At 30.8% G+C, this 15,832-nt stretch overlaps 2 protein-coding genes across 6 annotated transcripts in view; one reads left to right on the top strand and one right to left on the bottom strand.

Annotated features, from left to right (window-relative positions):
• LOC123290869 (cAMP-specific 3',5'-cyclic phosphodiesterase) overlaps window positions 1-15,832 on the top strand; it is an 815,770-nt gene that overhangs the window by 511,223 nt on the left and 288,715 nt on the right. The gene's annotated exons all lie outside the window — the stretch shown is intronic.
• LOC123304411 (NADH-quinone oxidoreductase subunit F-like) overlaps window positions 1-15,832 on the bottom strand; it is a 78,271-nt gene that overhangs the window by 3,837 nt on the left and 58,602 nt on the right. Inside the window, exons 4-5 of the mRNA XM_044886357.1 lie at window positions 1,873-2,022; window positions 1,091-1,386 (exon numbers count right to left, since the gene is read on the bottom strand). Of these exons, the coding sequence (XP_044742292.1) occupies window positions 1,091-1,386; window positions 1,873-2,022 (446 nt within the window). The remainder of the gene's footprint in view (window positions 1-1,090; window positions 1,387-1,872; window positions 2,023-15,832) is intronic.

Here is a 15,832-nt window from a genome sequence, read left to right as displayed (position 1 = left end):
TAATCAGTTACACTAAAACTCACAGTTTGACGTAAATCAAAGATTTTTATTTTTTAACAGATAAATTAAGTTTAAACTGTAATTCGCAGTGTACATAGTAGAATGAAGAAAACCATACGGCATCCGAAATGGAAGTAGATATCTATTATTAACTTTGATCCTTATATACTTAATTAAGGAACTGTATAATTAATTAACATAATCTCTTTGAATTTGTCAGAAAATTAGTTTTTTAATTCAATTCTGTAATATAAATATTTTATCGTAGTTCCGATAAATTAAACAAATTCACTTCAAAATTCAAAAATTGAAATCAGTGATATTTGTGCGTAATATGTACTATTTGGCAGTGGAATTTTAATTCCAAGCTAAGCAATATACCCACTTGCGACAAGGGGGTATAGCCTCACTGATTTAGGATATTACCTTGAAAATAGTTTCTCGAATTTCAGTTTTAATAACATAATAATAATAACTTGCAAAACTGTCCCCACTGTCTATTAAATACATAAGACACTAAGAATAGCTGCTTGATTTTGACAAAAATGTCTATTATTTATTTCAAAGTATTAACAGCCTAGCTGGAAGTTGAGATCCCACTTGCACATAGTAAATATTATTCTAGGCATATAGTGCACAAATATCCGTAATTTCCGAATCCGAATATACTAGGAACTAAGGAAGTAAACTTGCCTTTTATGTGCAATAGTAGAAATCAATCAAATCTGTGAATATACTTTTTGACTTAAATAGCGTACAAAGAAAAAATTGAAACAATAATTTACGCGTGATTTCAAAATAATAAATATGAAGTTTGTTTCATTTAAGTGAGCAATTTGTATTTAGTGTGTAGCATACTGATGCAATAGAAGCGATTATATAGACATAAATTGCGTGACTTTGTAAGAACAGTATTGGCCGAGAGGCTATGCATAAGCCAAGATATTTCGAGGACCCAAAGATATTTTTCTGCTGTGTAATTTATCGCTTCTTTCTATATCCTAAAATTTATTACTGTTTTTAATAAAATAATTTGCTAAAATATATATTCGCAATAATGTAAAACAGATTATCAAATTTACAAATTTACCTCAGCTATTGCAAGATTTAAAATTGATGCCTCATTATAAAATTCACCCCTAACATATATAAAACATTGACTAGCGTTAACTGCATAGCAATATAACACAATTCCTTCAAGTAATTTATGAGGTTCATGTCGCAAAATTTCTCGATCTTTACATGTCCCTGGCTCTCCTTCATCGGCGTTAACTGCCAAAAATCTTGGCATATCCGAATTTTGATTGTTGGCTAAAAAACCCATTTTTACGGCAGTTGGAAAACCAGCTCCACCGCGTCCACGTAATCCAGACGTTTTTAATTCTTCTAAACACAGAGAAAAAAATTCACTTTAAATTGACTAAAAAGTATGATACTTATTCTTAATTTACGAACCCCTCAAAAGCTATGCGTTGCAAAACAAACGCTCTCAGTTCCAAAAAAAAAAAAAAAAAAAACCAAAAAGAGTACCTGAATGGTACATTTTTATTAGATTAACGTCCTTTATGTCAAGGAATAACTTTTTCTTAATTTTGAATAAGGGGCAGAGTTGATTTGATTCGCAAAACAATGACTGGCGTGACTAAAGAGGAATTTTTTTGGATTCCAGAAATTTTCATTTAAGCCATATTTTAAGTTTTACTATGCTATATTTTCGTGGTACCGCTGAAAGCTCAGTTGGATTTAAAAAAATGTGAATATACTCTACTCTACCATGCATAGGTAATATTCAACGAAGTGCGTTTTCGTATACATGAAAGAAAATCGAATGGGGGAATTTTTCCTGTAATAATAATGAACATAATCAAATACCTATTATCCATTTGGATCCTTTAGACATAATTTTCTCAGTTTGATACCAATCACCACGTTGAAGAGATCCCTCTAAACGCCAGTCATAGCGTCCATATAAATTTTGAAAAATACGATTATTATCATCTAATGTGTTTGTTTCACAATCAGCTAAAAATCGATTTTGTACAAAACGGTCATTGAAAACACTCAAAAAGTTATTTTTTTTGTTTCCAAACTTAAGTTTTCTAAAGAATTGCATCTTTCTTTCTTCTTATTTTTAAGAAAATAATATTTTAACGAATGTTTATTTTGACATTTATAAAGGTTTAAATATGATTTAATTGCCATAGCAACCTGTGAAAATAAAATAATCCATTTAAAATGATTGTTTCCTTCCGTTGAAGATTGTAAAAAGAAAACAAACAATATAAATTTATATAACTCACGCAATATTCGTATTATGTAATAAAATTAAATCCTACTGGAAGATTTATATATCATATGATAGATAGATAGATAAATGTAATGCAAGACAAAAATTCGGATATAAGTTTTTTTTTAAGATATTATCTTTCTATTGTGGTATTATTCTCAGAAATATGATTTGTGTCAACAATGAATCGGACAAACTACGTTCTCTTATTAAAGATAAGAATATTACAACATGCGTAGGAAAATGAATTAATGTTTCATGGCATCTCAATTTTTTGTTCTATTTACATACTTAGAACGGACCGAATGTTAATATTTCTCGAACCGACTTCCTAAGAAAAACTTTTCCAAAATAAATTATATTTGGTTTTATATATAAATTAAAAGTTTTTTTTATTTTGTGGTTTTTAGTGAACCTGAAGTACACTAACCAATTTGTCACTAAAAAAAGAATCATCGAAATCGGTTGGCGTGATATTGAGTTATTCGTCCTCTTGCCGTGCATACTTATTGCAAATTTAAGACTTTTATGGTTTTCTGATGGATACCGGTGTTAGAACTATACCAAAATGAAATGGGACCACACGGGTAGCACCATCTTTTTTATATATTTTATTTTTGTGTTTATTATTGGACACCCTCTAGTTTAATCAAAGTTTGATATATAAGGTTTCACTTTCTCCAAAAGCAGGGATTTTTATGAACGTGTTATTGAAAAAAATATAAATATTTTGTCCTCTTAGTAACTCGATCATTGGACATTCTGTGTGTATACTGATAGTCTGACACATACCAAACGTTTTTTGACATTTACAACATGCTTTTAAAGTATATTGTTATCTTAGACCATTCATGAACTGAGCATCGCAAATCTTTCCGTTCAGGGAGAGATGGCCAACATCTGAGGTAATTGCTTGGGTCAGTTAGGGACATTTATCAACAAAATATAAGGTCATTTATCAAAAAAATATACATTGAATATAGCGACATTTATCAAATTGAATGTCAAATTTTCATATTAAAAAATGTTTTACATAAGAAATCGTGATATCACTGAACGTTTTCGCTTTTTGACTTTTTTCCACATTCGTTTTTACATTTCCACATCACCGCCATGATGGATTGGAGCCAAACAATTACTTCAGATGTTGGAACATTGTAAATCGTGGATTAACAGCATAGGAAACGCAATAAGTGAATTATTGACCGCTAGAAAAGAGCGCGAATAATATTTTGAATTATTGTATAAACACATGCATGTTTGTGTATTTCATAGAGGTATTATAAGACAGACAAAGACAGCAATACGCATAATTTTTTTAGGTCTCTCTCTATATCGATCAATTGTTTTGATGGCCACATTACAGTTCTATGTTATTACTTCTATGTTTAATTCTCAGTCTATGTACTTAGTGGTCTAAGATTGTAATACGAACTCACGGTGAACTAGAAAAAAACATCTGTATATTTCAATTTAGCCTGGCATCCGTTTAGGTTTTATATTAGGATAGCTACTGTTATTTTTTGAGTATTGGCAGTAAAATAATGCTGATATCACATAAACTACATTTAGGTATAAAATAAAATAGCCATTATTACTGATACTGTTATATATAAACATTAAACATGGTTATTGACCCATATTTCTCTGTATATATCCCTGAACTAACCTTGTAGTACGCAGGATGCTTACCGCAGTAAACAGGATTGTATTGTTCCTGTGATTGTGTTTACGTTTATGTGTACATGTGTGTGTGTTTGAATTATATTTGAAGTACAGTATTTTATCGGTATATTATATAGCTACCTATTACATTGAATGTATTTTCAATACATCGTTGAATAAAGAGAATGTGATTTGTTATTGGAAAATATATACCTCACTATTCCTCAAAATAGCATTGTTTCTCAATCATTTTAGAAATAGTGTACGAGTCAGTACTTAAAGTATTCATCAGATATATTGTTTTCGTTAAACGAGGTGATGCTACTGTCAGTGGCAGATTAGCCATAAAGCAGGAGTAGCAAATGCTAAAGGCCCCGTAAACTCAGCAGAAAAAAATGTTTTTGATGAGGGTGCCGATAATAGGGACAGGTGGCGGATTAAGGAAGGTTAAAATAAAAGGATAAAATATATGAAATAGTTTTGATGACTAAAAAACAATAATAAGGCACTTTTACTGATAGAATTTGGACCCCCGGCTAAATTTTGATACGGGCCCCTGGCTTAATTCGACACTAACTATTGAGTCATATTTTCTGTATGAAAATCACCGGAATGTTGTTGGGTTAAAAAATGGGTATATGATAAAGACACTCAATTTCACCGGAATCGTTTGGGACATTTAAAATTTTAGTCAATTTCATAAATAATTCGAAACAGAGGTGCTCATCCAATTAGATATGTTTGTTCCAAAAAATTAATTGAAATTTTCACATTACTTTTAACTTTCCAGAAGAAGTTAATGTAATGGGGCACATTTTGAAAATCTCCAGTTTTACATATTTCCACGGTTTCAAGGCCGCAATATCCGAATCAAACCTTTTCAATGTGATGTCTGTGTTTGTGTGTGTACGTATGTGCGTATGTTCGGTCGGATTCTTTCACCTCGATTATCTCGAGAACCAGTTATGACATTAACACGTGGGCTTATTCGACGCGTAATCCCGTATTTAAGAACCTGAAGTGTTTTCAGCAGAATTAGTTGAGCCGTTTTTTAATGGTAATAAAAGAGCTGGAAAAAACTGTATAAACAGAATCTGAAAAGTGGATAAGATAAAACACATCATTTACCCATGGAGATAATGATCGTTCCAGCATAAGCTGCAGTACATGTTCGAAGAATAATCTATGAAGGCTAACAAGACCTTTTTTTTAATATTTTCTCCCCTCTGGAAAGTTAGTCGTGTGGACTACAGGGGTCGCACTCACACGACTCTAGGTATGACACCGACTATGTACTGCCAATTTATTTGATGTTATGTTTGAAGAGAAATTCATTACTTCTCTTTATCACATTTGAATCACACAATTTTGGATTTTCACTTACTTAAAATTAATTAATAAAAGTACAAAGTCAGTGAGAAAAATTCAAAATATCTAAAACGGGGAATTCAAATTTTTAAACGGACGTGATCATCAAAGTCAAATTTGTTGAAATACTGTATGGTATTAATTGATTTATATTATTCTACGGCTTTTTATTAGAAAACTTAATGATAACGAGTATTGTTTTTGGGTAAATTCATTTTTGTTAAGTGTAAATTATACATTAAACTGTCACCAATTGACAGATCACGTACTTCTACGTTATCAACAGAGAGCGCCAAAATACTGCGTTTAAATATCTCAAAATTATAATGTATTTTAAATATTTTTTTACACTTAAATACAGCATTTTTAAGCGGTATTTATATCTTTTACTATGTTATAACTTTAAAATATATGATCTAAGGTTATAACGGTGTAAACAATGAATTAGAAATATTAAAAAAATACATGAATATTCCCTATTAAATGATGTCTACTTTACACTTAAATTATTAATTAACTAATAATATTTCTGCCAGAAGCATATCTCACATATAATATTTAAGGATGTGGATGCAATGCTTACAATTCGGGATGTTAGTCCAGACTCGGCCCTAGTAGCTACTTTGCGAATTTATATTATTTTTTGAATGGAATGAGAGTATCGTAAACGAAGTGTAATGTGACAGGAAGGTTCAAAGGAAATGTGACGCTCGAATTTCTTAAGAATTTGGAAGGTAAATATTTCGGAGCCTGCTATCGCATTGAATCTATCTATTCTTCTGCATTACAGAAAGTCCATACGAGTTAAAAAGTCCTTCGAGAAAAAATTTCGATAAACCTTTTTTGAAGGTTCAATTAGAGTTTAAGAAAGTAGGCTCATTAAAGTATTAAACCAGTTTTCATATTCGAAAAAACCCTCATTATATAAAAATAACTTTTGATCTCTAAAAAGCTGAAGCATTATATGCCCACGAAGTCTTTTGATTTGCCTATCAAGAACTAGTTTTTAGAATTCCAACTTCCATAGGAATCGGGAATTATTTATGGTCTTTGAATCCGCTTTTTTTTTTAACAATTAATGAAGATTTTCTCTCTAGGCAACTGTCAGAATATGCTTACAAAAATGAAGAGTTGAAACATGCTTAGTCTAGAAACTAGCCAAAAATTTTCCTTTCACTATATATTCTTCCCTGCTCGTAAAAATCCGATCAGATAGTACTTTCTATCCTAATAATATCCTAATAAATTTTTTTATCCGTAGATTTTTCTTTTTTTTTTTTTAATATTTCGAAAAATATTTTCTATTTTAGCTAAATTGAAAATTTACTCCATTTAACGTTAATTTTCAGATGTCAGATACTGATCAGAAAGTAATAGCCTGGTGTACTAAATTTTGATATCTTAGAAGTGACGCTAGTCACCACATATCAACAATGGCCAAGAAGTATATCTATTGGTGGTTTCTAGAACTTCATCATTTGAAAATCAAAACACATTTTCATCGACATTTATCACTAGCAGTATCTACCATGAAAATAGAAAAGCAAATTTAAGCAAAGATACAAACCATTTTATCAGAGTACTTTTGTAAATTTTACATAGATGGCAACTTAAGTATAAAAATAGAGTTTTAATATTGTGAAAATCTATAGAACCTAGACAACATATAATAAAACATGTGAATAGAAAAAGTAAAAGGAAAACGTCATTTATTAAACATAACTAATTAAAAAGATTTATTCATTGTGATTTGCATATGTCTGTAATCATAATATTATTTATTTGCGTGTTTAAATATTAAAAAATATCGATTTTTCAACATTTTCCATCGCACACACACATAATGTTGGAAAATAAAAAAGGAAACCGATTTGTTTTATAAAAATTCACACGCAAATTTTATTTACAAAAGAATAGTGTATAACACTGTAATTACTATAATTAGATAAATACCGTTTACAGTGAAATCTCTCCGATATTAGATGTATTATTGAAATTTTATTTTTACAAGCTTTTATGTAGTTTCACTTGTCCCGTTGTCTGTAATCAAATCTTGCAAATCAAATTTGATCCACTTCCCGGTTTCCGATTGAGCTGAAATTTTAATTATGCATGCACATTTATTTTGGATGACAATGCATAGTAAGGTTGTGCCGTCCTGATTTTCCCATCGCTTCCACCTTATTTGATATATGTATATATATATATATATATATATAAAATAAGGTGTAAGCGATAGGAACATGGGAGTCACTCATACACGACTATTTTTAAAAGCTTGAGACGCTTAATATCAAGAATGATCAAAAAATAATTAGGCATGTGGAGTAGATGAGGCGTTCCGATTCATTTTTGATATTTTAAATTGAGCACTTCAAGCCTTTACAAATAGTCGGGTATGAGTGACTCATTGATACAATTATTTTCTACTTTTTAGTACAATAAAAGCATGTCCTTTAAAAAGAATTTTTATATTAAAATTTTTCTACTGAAATTTTTCTTATAAAATAATATTGTAACCAGAAGAATATATTGGACCGGTTCTTCGAAAATTGGGTCGGGTCAGATATGGATCGCATAACGAGATTTCTTCAATCATTGAAGCCTGTTTCGATAATTTTCATTTTCAGTAATTCTTTTTCTTAATAAGTACCAATGCCTATTTTTGAATTTAAATCGAATTTACAAAGAATCGGTAAACTATCCATTTGTTCAAAAGCCTGTCCCTTGCTTAACTTTTTTTAAATTTATACGCTAATTATCATTTTTGTTTAAATTGAAAAAAAATAATCATTCGATCGCTTTTATTCTCTCAAGTTCAAGTGGATGAAAAAAGTCAAAGTATGATATTATTATTCTTTAACAGAATTCTAAAATTTATAAAACTAGATCTCATTCCAGAATCTCAGCTGACTTTTTGGATACCGCGATCGTTTGTTAAATTATTAAGTGATACTGATGGATAAATTAAGTACTCCTACTTTTACCAATCAAACATATCTTTAAAAGAGGCCTTAAAAATAATGAATTCATGATGAAACTGTGTGAATTATTGTTGTGCAAATGTACATTCGTCTTTTTGTATTTGATATTTTGAAATTTTTGCAACATTTAATAATTTATGTTACTTCTAACACTGAGGAGAATACAAAACTACATCTCATGCATTAAAATCGTTTCAGTCAGATTACACTTTACATGAAAACAAATTAAAACGAATCAAATTATTGCTACACATTGATATGTGTTTTATAGAGATTACCGTTTCTCAATTGTAAGAATTTAGGGACCTAAAATGTCAACACCTGAGAATTACTCTATGTTATCAAGGTCTCAAACACTCTGGTTGACATATATCTGATTGTATATATATATATATATATATATATATATATATATATATATATATATATATATATATATATATATATATATATATATATATATATGTATATTTATAACCAGATATACAGAATGTTCGATTTACATCTAGGCATATAAATATCACGAGTATGACAGAATACATACGTTACGCAATGTATCTAAGTGAGATGTATTATATACATATGTTGAAGCTTCGATATGCGTCGAGATAGTTGTAAGATGCTTGGAGAGTGGGAGTTTCTTAGTTGAATGTATGAACTACAACAGATAAGCCACGATACAAGTCACTTTTGCAATTTCATATAACAACCCAAATACCTTTTACTTAGATCCATTGCTTAACGCATGTACTCTATCATACTCGTTATATTTATATGCCTAGATGTAAATCGAACAATCTGTATATAATTTCAAACTTGAGATAAAAATTACAGTCAAATCACTTGTTTTAACATGTAAAATTATATTTTTACGAAGCAAATCGTATTAGTACAATGAAACTAAATATCTTAGAGGAAAAAATTATTGCATCTTTGAAATTTTCCACAGTTGTTTATTAAGATATAAAAACTTCTTACCAAAAAATCAGCCGCAGAGGGGGTAGTTTGGGATTTTGAGGACTCCCTTCTTTGGGGGTAGTTTGGGGATTTAATAAGTTTTTTACAAATTACAAAAAACTATGTATCAAACAAAACAGAAAAGCTGATTGTGTACATTTTTCTTTCCGACTTTCTAGCTTCAAAATAGACTAGGTTTACCTTTTTTAAATTGGGGAAACATTTTTTGTTCATTCTATCAAATGAAAATGGACCCATCTTGTAAACCTTTAGAGATAAAACAAAAGTTTAAAAATAAAAGTTATTCCTTATAAAAAACTAAACAACTTTTGATTGAAATATTTTTTCGTAAACATCACTGTTTACTCGTGACGGCGTCTAGAAAATACTTTCAAAAATTTCGTGATGCACAGTGATGTTTACGAAAAAATATTTCAATCAAGAGTCATTTTGTTTTTATAAGGAATAACTTTTACATTTAAAATTTTGTCCTATCTCTAGCGGTTTACATGATGAATCCTTTTTCAGTTGAATTATTAACAAACAATTTTGAAGCTGGAAACTCGTCAAAGAAAAACTTTTTTTTAACTTTTTTATGATTTCTTACATAGTTTTTTTTAAACTAATAAGAAACTGATTTAAATCCTAAACTACTCACCAAAAGAGGCCGATTTTTTGGTTGGAAGTTTTTACAAAAAAATTAACATCTGTGGAAAATTTCAAAGATAAAAGCAAAAGTTTTATCTTTATTACTATGATTTCTTTTTTAATTTTGTTATGCTTTATACAATAAACAACTTTTTTTAAAGTTTTCAAATTAAATGGTCGTTAATTAAAAAACACAGGAATACAATTTTCAAGTAGGTATAAAATTTCATTATCAATTCAAATTTTTTTTTGTTTTGTATATTTTAAATATTAATTCACTATTTATAAATTCACCGAAATACAAAAATACGTAGCATACAAAAAACGTAACATAATTTTTTTTTATTTTATAAATATATAATAAACATGTATTAATGAATATGCAATGTCACGTTTTTTTAAAAATAGATTACATTATATAATAAAATTCTAAAAGCAAAATAAAAAAATAAAAAAAAAAAAACATTGCTTTTGTTTAAAAAATTTAGTACACTCTTTATTATGTTAGTTTAGCCGGTATAACGTCTAGGTTAATTTAGGTTACAGTGACTGTTCTGGGCTGTGACACACTTAGACCATAGGGCTCGTAGCGTTACCGGAAAAGGACTGGCCCATCCCCGGCCACTACTTCATGAACCATTTGGAGTTGTTTAAGAACAGTAGGGTACGGACTTAAGGTTGGAGAGGTCGTCAAAGAGTGGCTGGCTCAAGTAAGCCCATATCCTCATGGCAAGAGCTGAGCAGTGACAGAGCAGACATTGTCTCCTCCTCCTCACCACTGTGAGATCTCCTGCAGTAACCAGTGTCCTGTAATAGCCACAACAACTTTGCTAACAGAGACTCTTGGAAGTAATATAAGATCTTCGTAACGCCTACGATTGTACTCAGGCCATATCTTTCTTGTAGTACCACAAGTACGTTTCTCCGTCCATCTAAGATTGGCCTTTTTAAATATATCCTCTTTGAGGAGCAACTTGCAGGTATAACTTCTTAAACTCGAATAAAAAATAATCGGATCGATTTATCATAATTTTTTGTACAAAAGTATCCCATACAAAATTTTCTGCTCAGATGGTCCTAAATTTTTTATGGACACAAAACTTAAAACTACCTGGCCATTCACAATGCCGGTACGAATATTCATTTATTTGGTAAAATGGCTTAAATAAACATCTCATTTGGACCAATTTTGTGTACAACCATCTCCATGTAGGGCAAAACAGCAAAAAAACCTTCGACGTTAACGTTTTTCCCTGTTTTTCTAAGCAAATCAAAGACAATCATAAAATTGAGGAATTTTCATTCAGGGCGACATTCAAGTAAGCAATTAATTATATAAAAAATTCAAAGAGTATATTGTCTGACAGTCTATCAAAGTATCGCCCAACACTCTGGTTATACGTTTTAAAAGTCAGGCAACAAAAAGTGCGTTCTTTCGAATATCCACGTATATTACATATCAAATGAATCCTTATCCAACCTTTCTGGAATATGTCCCACTCATCACTTTGTACATGATGTACTAAACGGAACCCTTTCAAATTATTCTTAACGGAATTCTAAATAACACTAGTTCTACAGCCTAGTTTTCCACTTGCTTCGCCTTAGATAAAATAGGACGACTTTATGATATATTCCTGCATACTAACCAAAGAGCACGATATTTAAACTTTCGGAAATGTGTACATACTCTCAGGGTAAACCTTCAAAGCCGATAAGTCAACCTCTGCTCTTGTTTCGCTCTAGATAGGGTGCTGGGCGACATCAAGATGTGTTTCTACGTATATAATATACCAAACAGTTTCATATCTAACCTTTCTGTAATTTGTTCTGAGCATACTCTCTTCGATTTTCGTTAAAGAACAAGGACATAATCCAAAACGTGTGGCGTTTTCCTGTTTCACTTTATATGAGAAATACATATCCCACATAGTATAACCTACCATTAGAAATATTCCTTTATACATAAGACATCAAATAAACCCAAATTTGATCTTTCTGAAATGAATCCTCATATATATTCTTGGCGATTTTCCCACAAAAAAATTCCTAAAATCGATAAAAGTTTTGCTTCTGCTGCGCCCTAAAAAGATAGGTGGACGAACACTGGAAATATTGCTACGTACAATAGGTTCCAAACGGACTCAAAGCTAAGCTTTCTGAATTGGACTTTTTGAATGATATTTTAAAGGTTTTTCTGACTGCGCTATGACTACTTGACGGACGATATGATTTCTGTAATTCTTAGACTTAATTCAACATGTGAGTGATTTTCATCCATTCAGAAATCAGTTTTCTCATGAGACAGGACCGAGGTATCCCGCGGACGATCCGACCCGCTCCTCAACCCTTGCTACTATATATTTTAGAATATATGTCGATTAAAACCGGTTCTACCTTGCAATCAGTTCAAGCTTGAGAGAGATGCCAGCACTTAGACATTTTTTTCGGGCCAAAAGTGTCCGTTTGAGAACTCGGAGTAGTCGAACGCTTGAGGACGGTGTGCTGGGTAGCACCTCTGAAACTTGCAGCCTTTCTGAAATGACTCTCAAAAACAGCGTTTGGCCGTATATACCATAACACAATTACTAATTTTTTACCATTTTTGATGTTTTCTTTCTATTTGAAATGTTAAACCATTTATGTGCTACTTTATTTATAATTTTTGTTTTCATAAAAAATGCATTTACAATACAATTTCTTACAGATAGAAGTTTCTGTCTATGCGACATTAACATTATTTATTCATACACTCTGATCTGTATGCCATTTGCATCAATTACTAGAGTCCCTCCATGAAGCATTTTTAACATAGGGTTGACCGGGGCTATATGTGCAATGGAGCAACTTGTTCAATTGAAATATTGCTGAAACTACGCATCGTATGACAATAGTTCAAATAAACAAAAGAGGTGGGCTTCGTTCATTACAACCAGTAAAAAACAAAAGCTCTTTGCTGATTTTAACGGTCAAAAGTAAAAAAAAAAAAAAAAACACATCGCTCCAAGAATAATATTTTTTTTCGTAACTTAAATTTTTGTAGAAAAATTTATAACGGTGTTAGTTGAGCAATTAATTTCTTTGGTTAGTTGAGGAATTGTTCAACTTGCCTTAGCTATATTACCATAATACCTAGCCACTGAAAATTAAAGTTATTTTACCATGTTAGACACTTATTTTGCTAGTTTATTTTATACTTAGTAAAATGATTTTAATTAATTAATAAAAGAAATTCCTTGAAAAACACGCTCGTTTTTTTGACTGGATTAATTTTTCTTGTTTTAATATTTTAAATGACACAATAGAAACGAAAAAAAAAACTCGATTTCTGACAGTGTTCCACAGTTAAAAATTGGTCCAATAGCTGTAATCGAAAACCACAAAAAAGTAAACGCTGCAGCCAAAGCTTTTGAAGTCCAAGGTATGAATTTAACTAGGTAAATACAAAAATTAAGAACTGAAGGCGGTACTTCGACAATGGGCTATACAACACCAATATAAAAGAAATCTTAAAATTGTTTATTACTAAATTTTTTGTTGAGAATTTACATCTTTTGTTTTATTTAAATAGTTATTGAAATTTCCAATCTATATTATTGATTTATAATTAGGATTTTATTTATTTAGTATCTTGCTCAACTTATCCCATACCCTTGCTCAACTTCCCATTAGTGAGGTAAGTTGAGCAGTTGCGATCATCGTCACTTAAAGCTCGAGATATCGGAATTGGTCTCAAAGTCTCTTTCTTAAGAAGGAGATTGGCTATCAATTGATAGCCAAAAGATAGCCAATCCCCTATTCGTTTAGGAGCTACAACCATAAAAACTGCAAAATTTGCTCAACTAGTCTCGGTCTACCCTACTATGAATTTTCAGTTATGTCAACCAAATATAACGGTTTAAAATTAGTTGATTAAATCTGAACGCCATTTATGCCCATACAAAACTAAAATTACACTGAGAAAAAAGATATTCTTAGTCAAATGATTTTCTGTTGTCTCAACTACGCGGTGGAGCTAGATATTTTGCAACAATATAAAAAAATGGTTTATGCAACTGTGGGTAGCTTTGACTTAAATTCGATTCGATTGAATTTGACGAAAATTCGACTCGTTTCGAAGTTCCATATTTCATATCTTTGATTATTTTTTACAATTGATTTATTGGATTAGGTTTTTAATATTCGTAAATTGTTCAGATAAATTTTTTTAGGATGTATGGATGTATCAACTAACTATAACTGCTCATCCACACAAGTTAAAATAATTCAACTATTTTTTCCTCTTAATACTTAACTGTTTTCTAAATCCCCATTTTAAACTGGCCATGCTAGCGAAGTTGTGTCGATTTCGTTGAATTTTTCTCAGTATAACGACCCATTTTTTCGAGACAGAAACTAGTGCATTATCAAGGGTGTGGAAATCGAGAGAAGGTTTCAATATGTGCTTTTGTTTTTAAGTAAAATATAAATCCCCAAATTATTTACGTCTAAAACTACTGAAAATATACGAAAACATTGAAAATTTTAAAATTAGTTTAACATTCAAAAAATAATTTTAAATTCTTACTAAACCGAATAATAAATAAAATATTAATTACTGTTTTTCTTTTCTAGGTAAGTCAAAATTTTGAAAATTTTATAATCACGTGAAACGTAAGTAATGAATCATTTCTAAATAAGCTCCATTGCCGTGAATCTATGATTAGATTTCTTTAAAAATTACATAACAAAATTTCAATTTATATATTCCAAGAATATTGATTATGGCAGTACAGCTGTTCAAATTTTATTGAATGGAATATATTTAATATCACTAATATGTTTTGAACCATTTTTAAATAATAGCTTTACAAAATCAATTACTTCAAAAAAATACTCATCCAATACCTGTGTAACACACATCGATATGGCAGGCTTTTGATCCTTATTTCATCGTAAAATAATATGTTAAAAGTGTATGTAAAAACTATGACAAAATCACAACCAGGACAGCAACCAAAATTAAATAAAACAAAGATGTAAAGATTTCCACGTTTGTTTTATTAAAATTATATGCAGATGTATTTAATGTCTTGGGGATCAGTTGTTGTGGTATATACCTATTGTTATTGTTGATCCGATTAACTCAGATTGATTTCATTAAGCTCACGTGCTCAATTTGTACTTTTTGAAATAACTTTTTTTTATACAGAGAATCCGGATCTGTAGGGACGTTTTTACTCGGGGGTGCAAGGAGTGTGTGGAAACCGAGCGCAAGGATTCGCGAGGCGCAGTCGATCGCCGTGTACTTACATAGACACCTACACATATTATACGTAATCAATCAGTTTTTCAAAGCAGTTAGCTAGACGAACAAACGAAGTACAAAAAATGATCGAAAAATTTGAGCAGTAAGTCGGATTTGAATGCGGTCTTCGAAATTCGATTTATTCGAGCGTGAGGAAATTTTGTGACCTACCTTGATTTATAAGAAATTAAAAATACGCAATTAGCATAATTAATATGTATTTTATAATTGAATTTTAAATTGACCGTAAATATTAAATTCATAATTCGGTTAATAGTGATGAAAATGATTTCAAATTTGTTACACGGAGGTTTTTGCGGCCGCTGGACACGAATATCATGACAGAGTTGGTCTCAGAGGTACCTGGTGCTCAGGGTGAACGGTTCCTAGAAGAATTTTCAGGAAATTTGTTATATTATCGGTCCAAATTCGTTACACGATGGTTTTTGAGGTTTCTGAACACGAATATCGTGAGATTATTGATTCCTGGTGGAACGACATCTCCGCCGACTCCTGGAGTTTTCGACGATTTAATCAGTCCAAACTCATTACTCCGGGGTTTTTGGGGTCGCTGAACACGAATATGGAAAACTCCAGGAGGCGACGAGGATACCATTGCACCTGGTACCTCTGAGA

The sequence above is a fragment of the Chrysoperla carnea genome, chromosome 1 (assembly GCF_905475395.1).
Source record: "Chrysoperla carnea chromosome 1, inChrCarn1.1, whole genome shotgun sequence".
Lineage (NCBI taxonomy): Eukaryota > Metazoa > Arthropoda > Insecta > Neuroptera > Chrysopidae > Chrysoperla > Chrysoperla carnea.
This window is presented reverse-complemented; position numbering and strand designations above follow the sequence as displayed.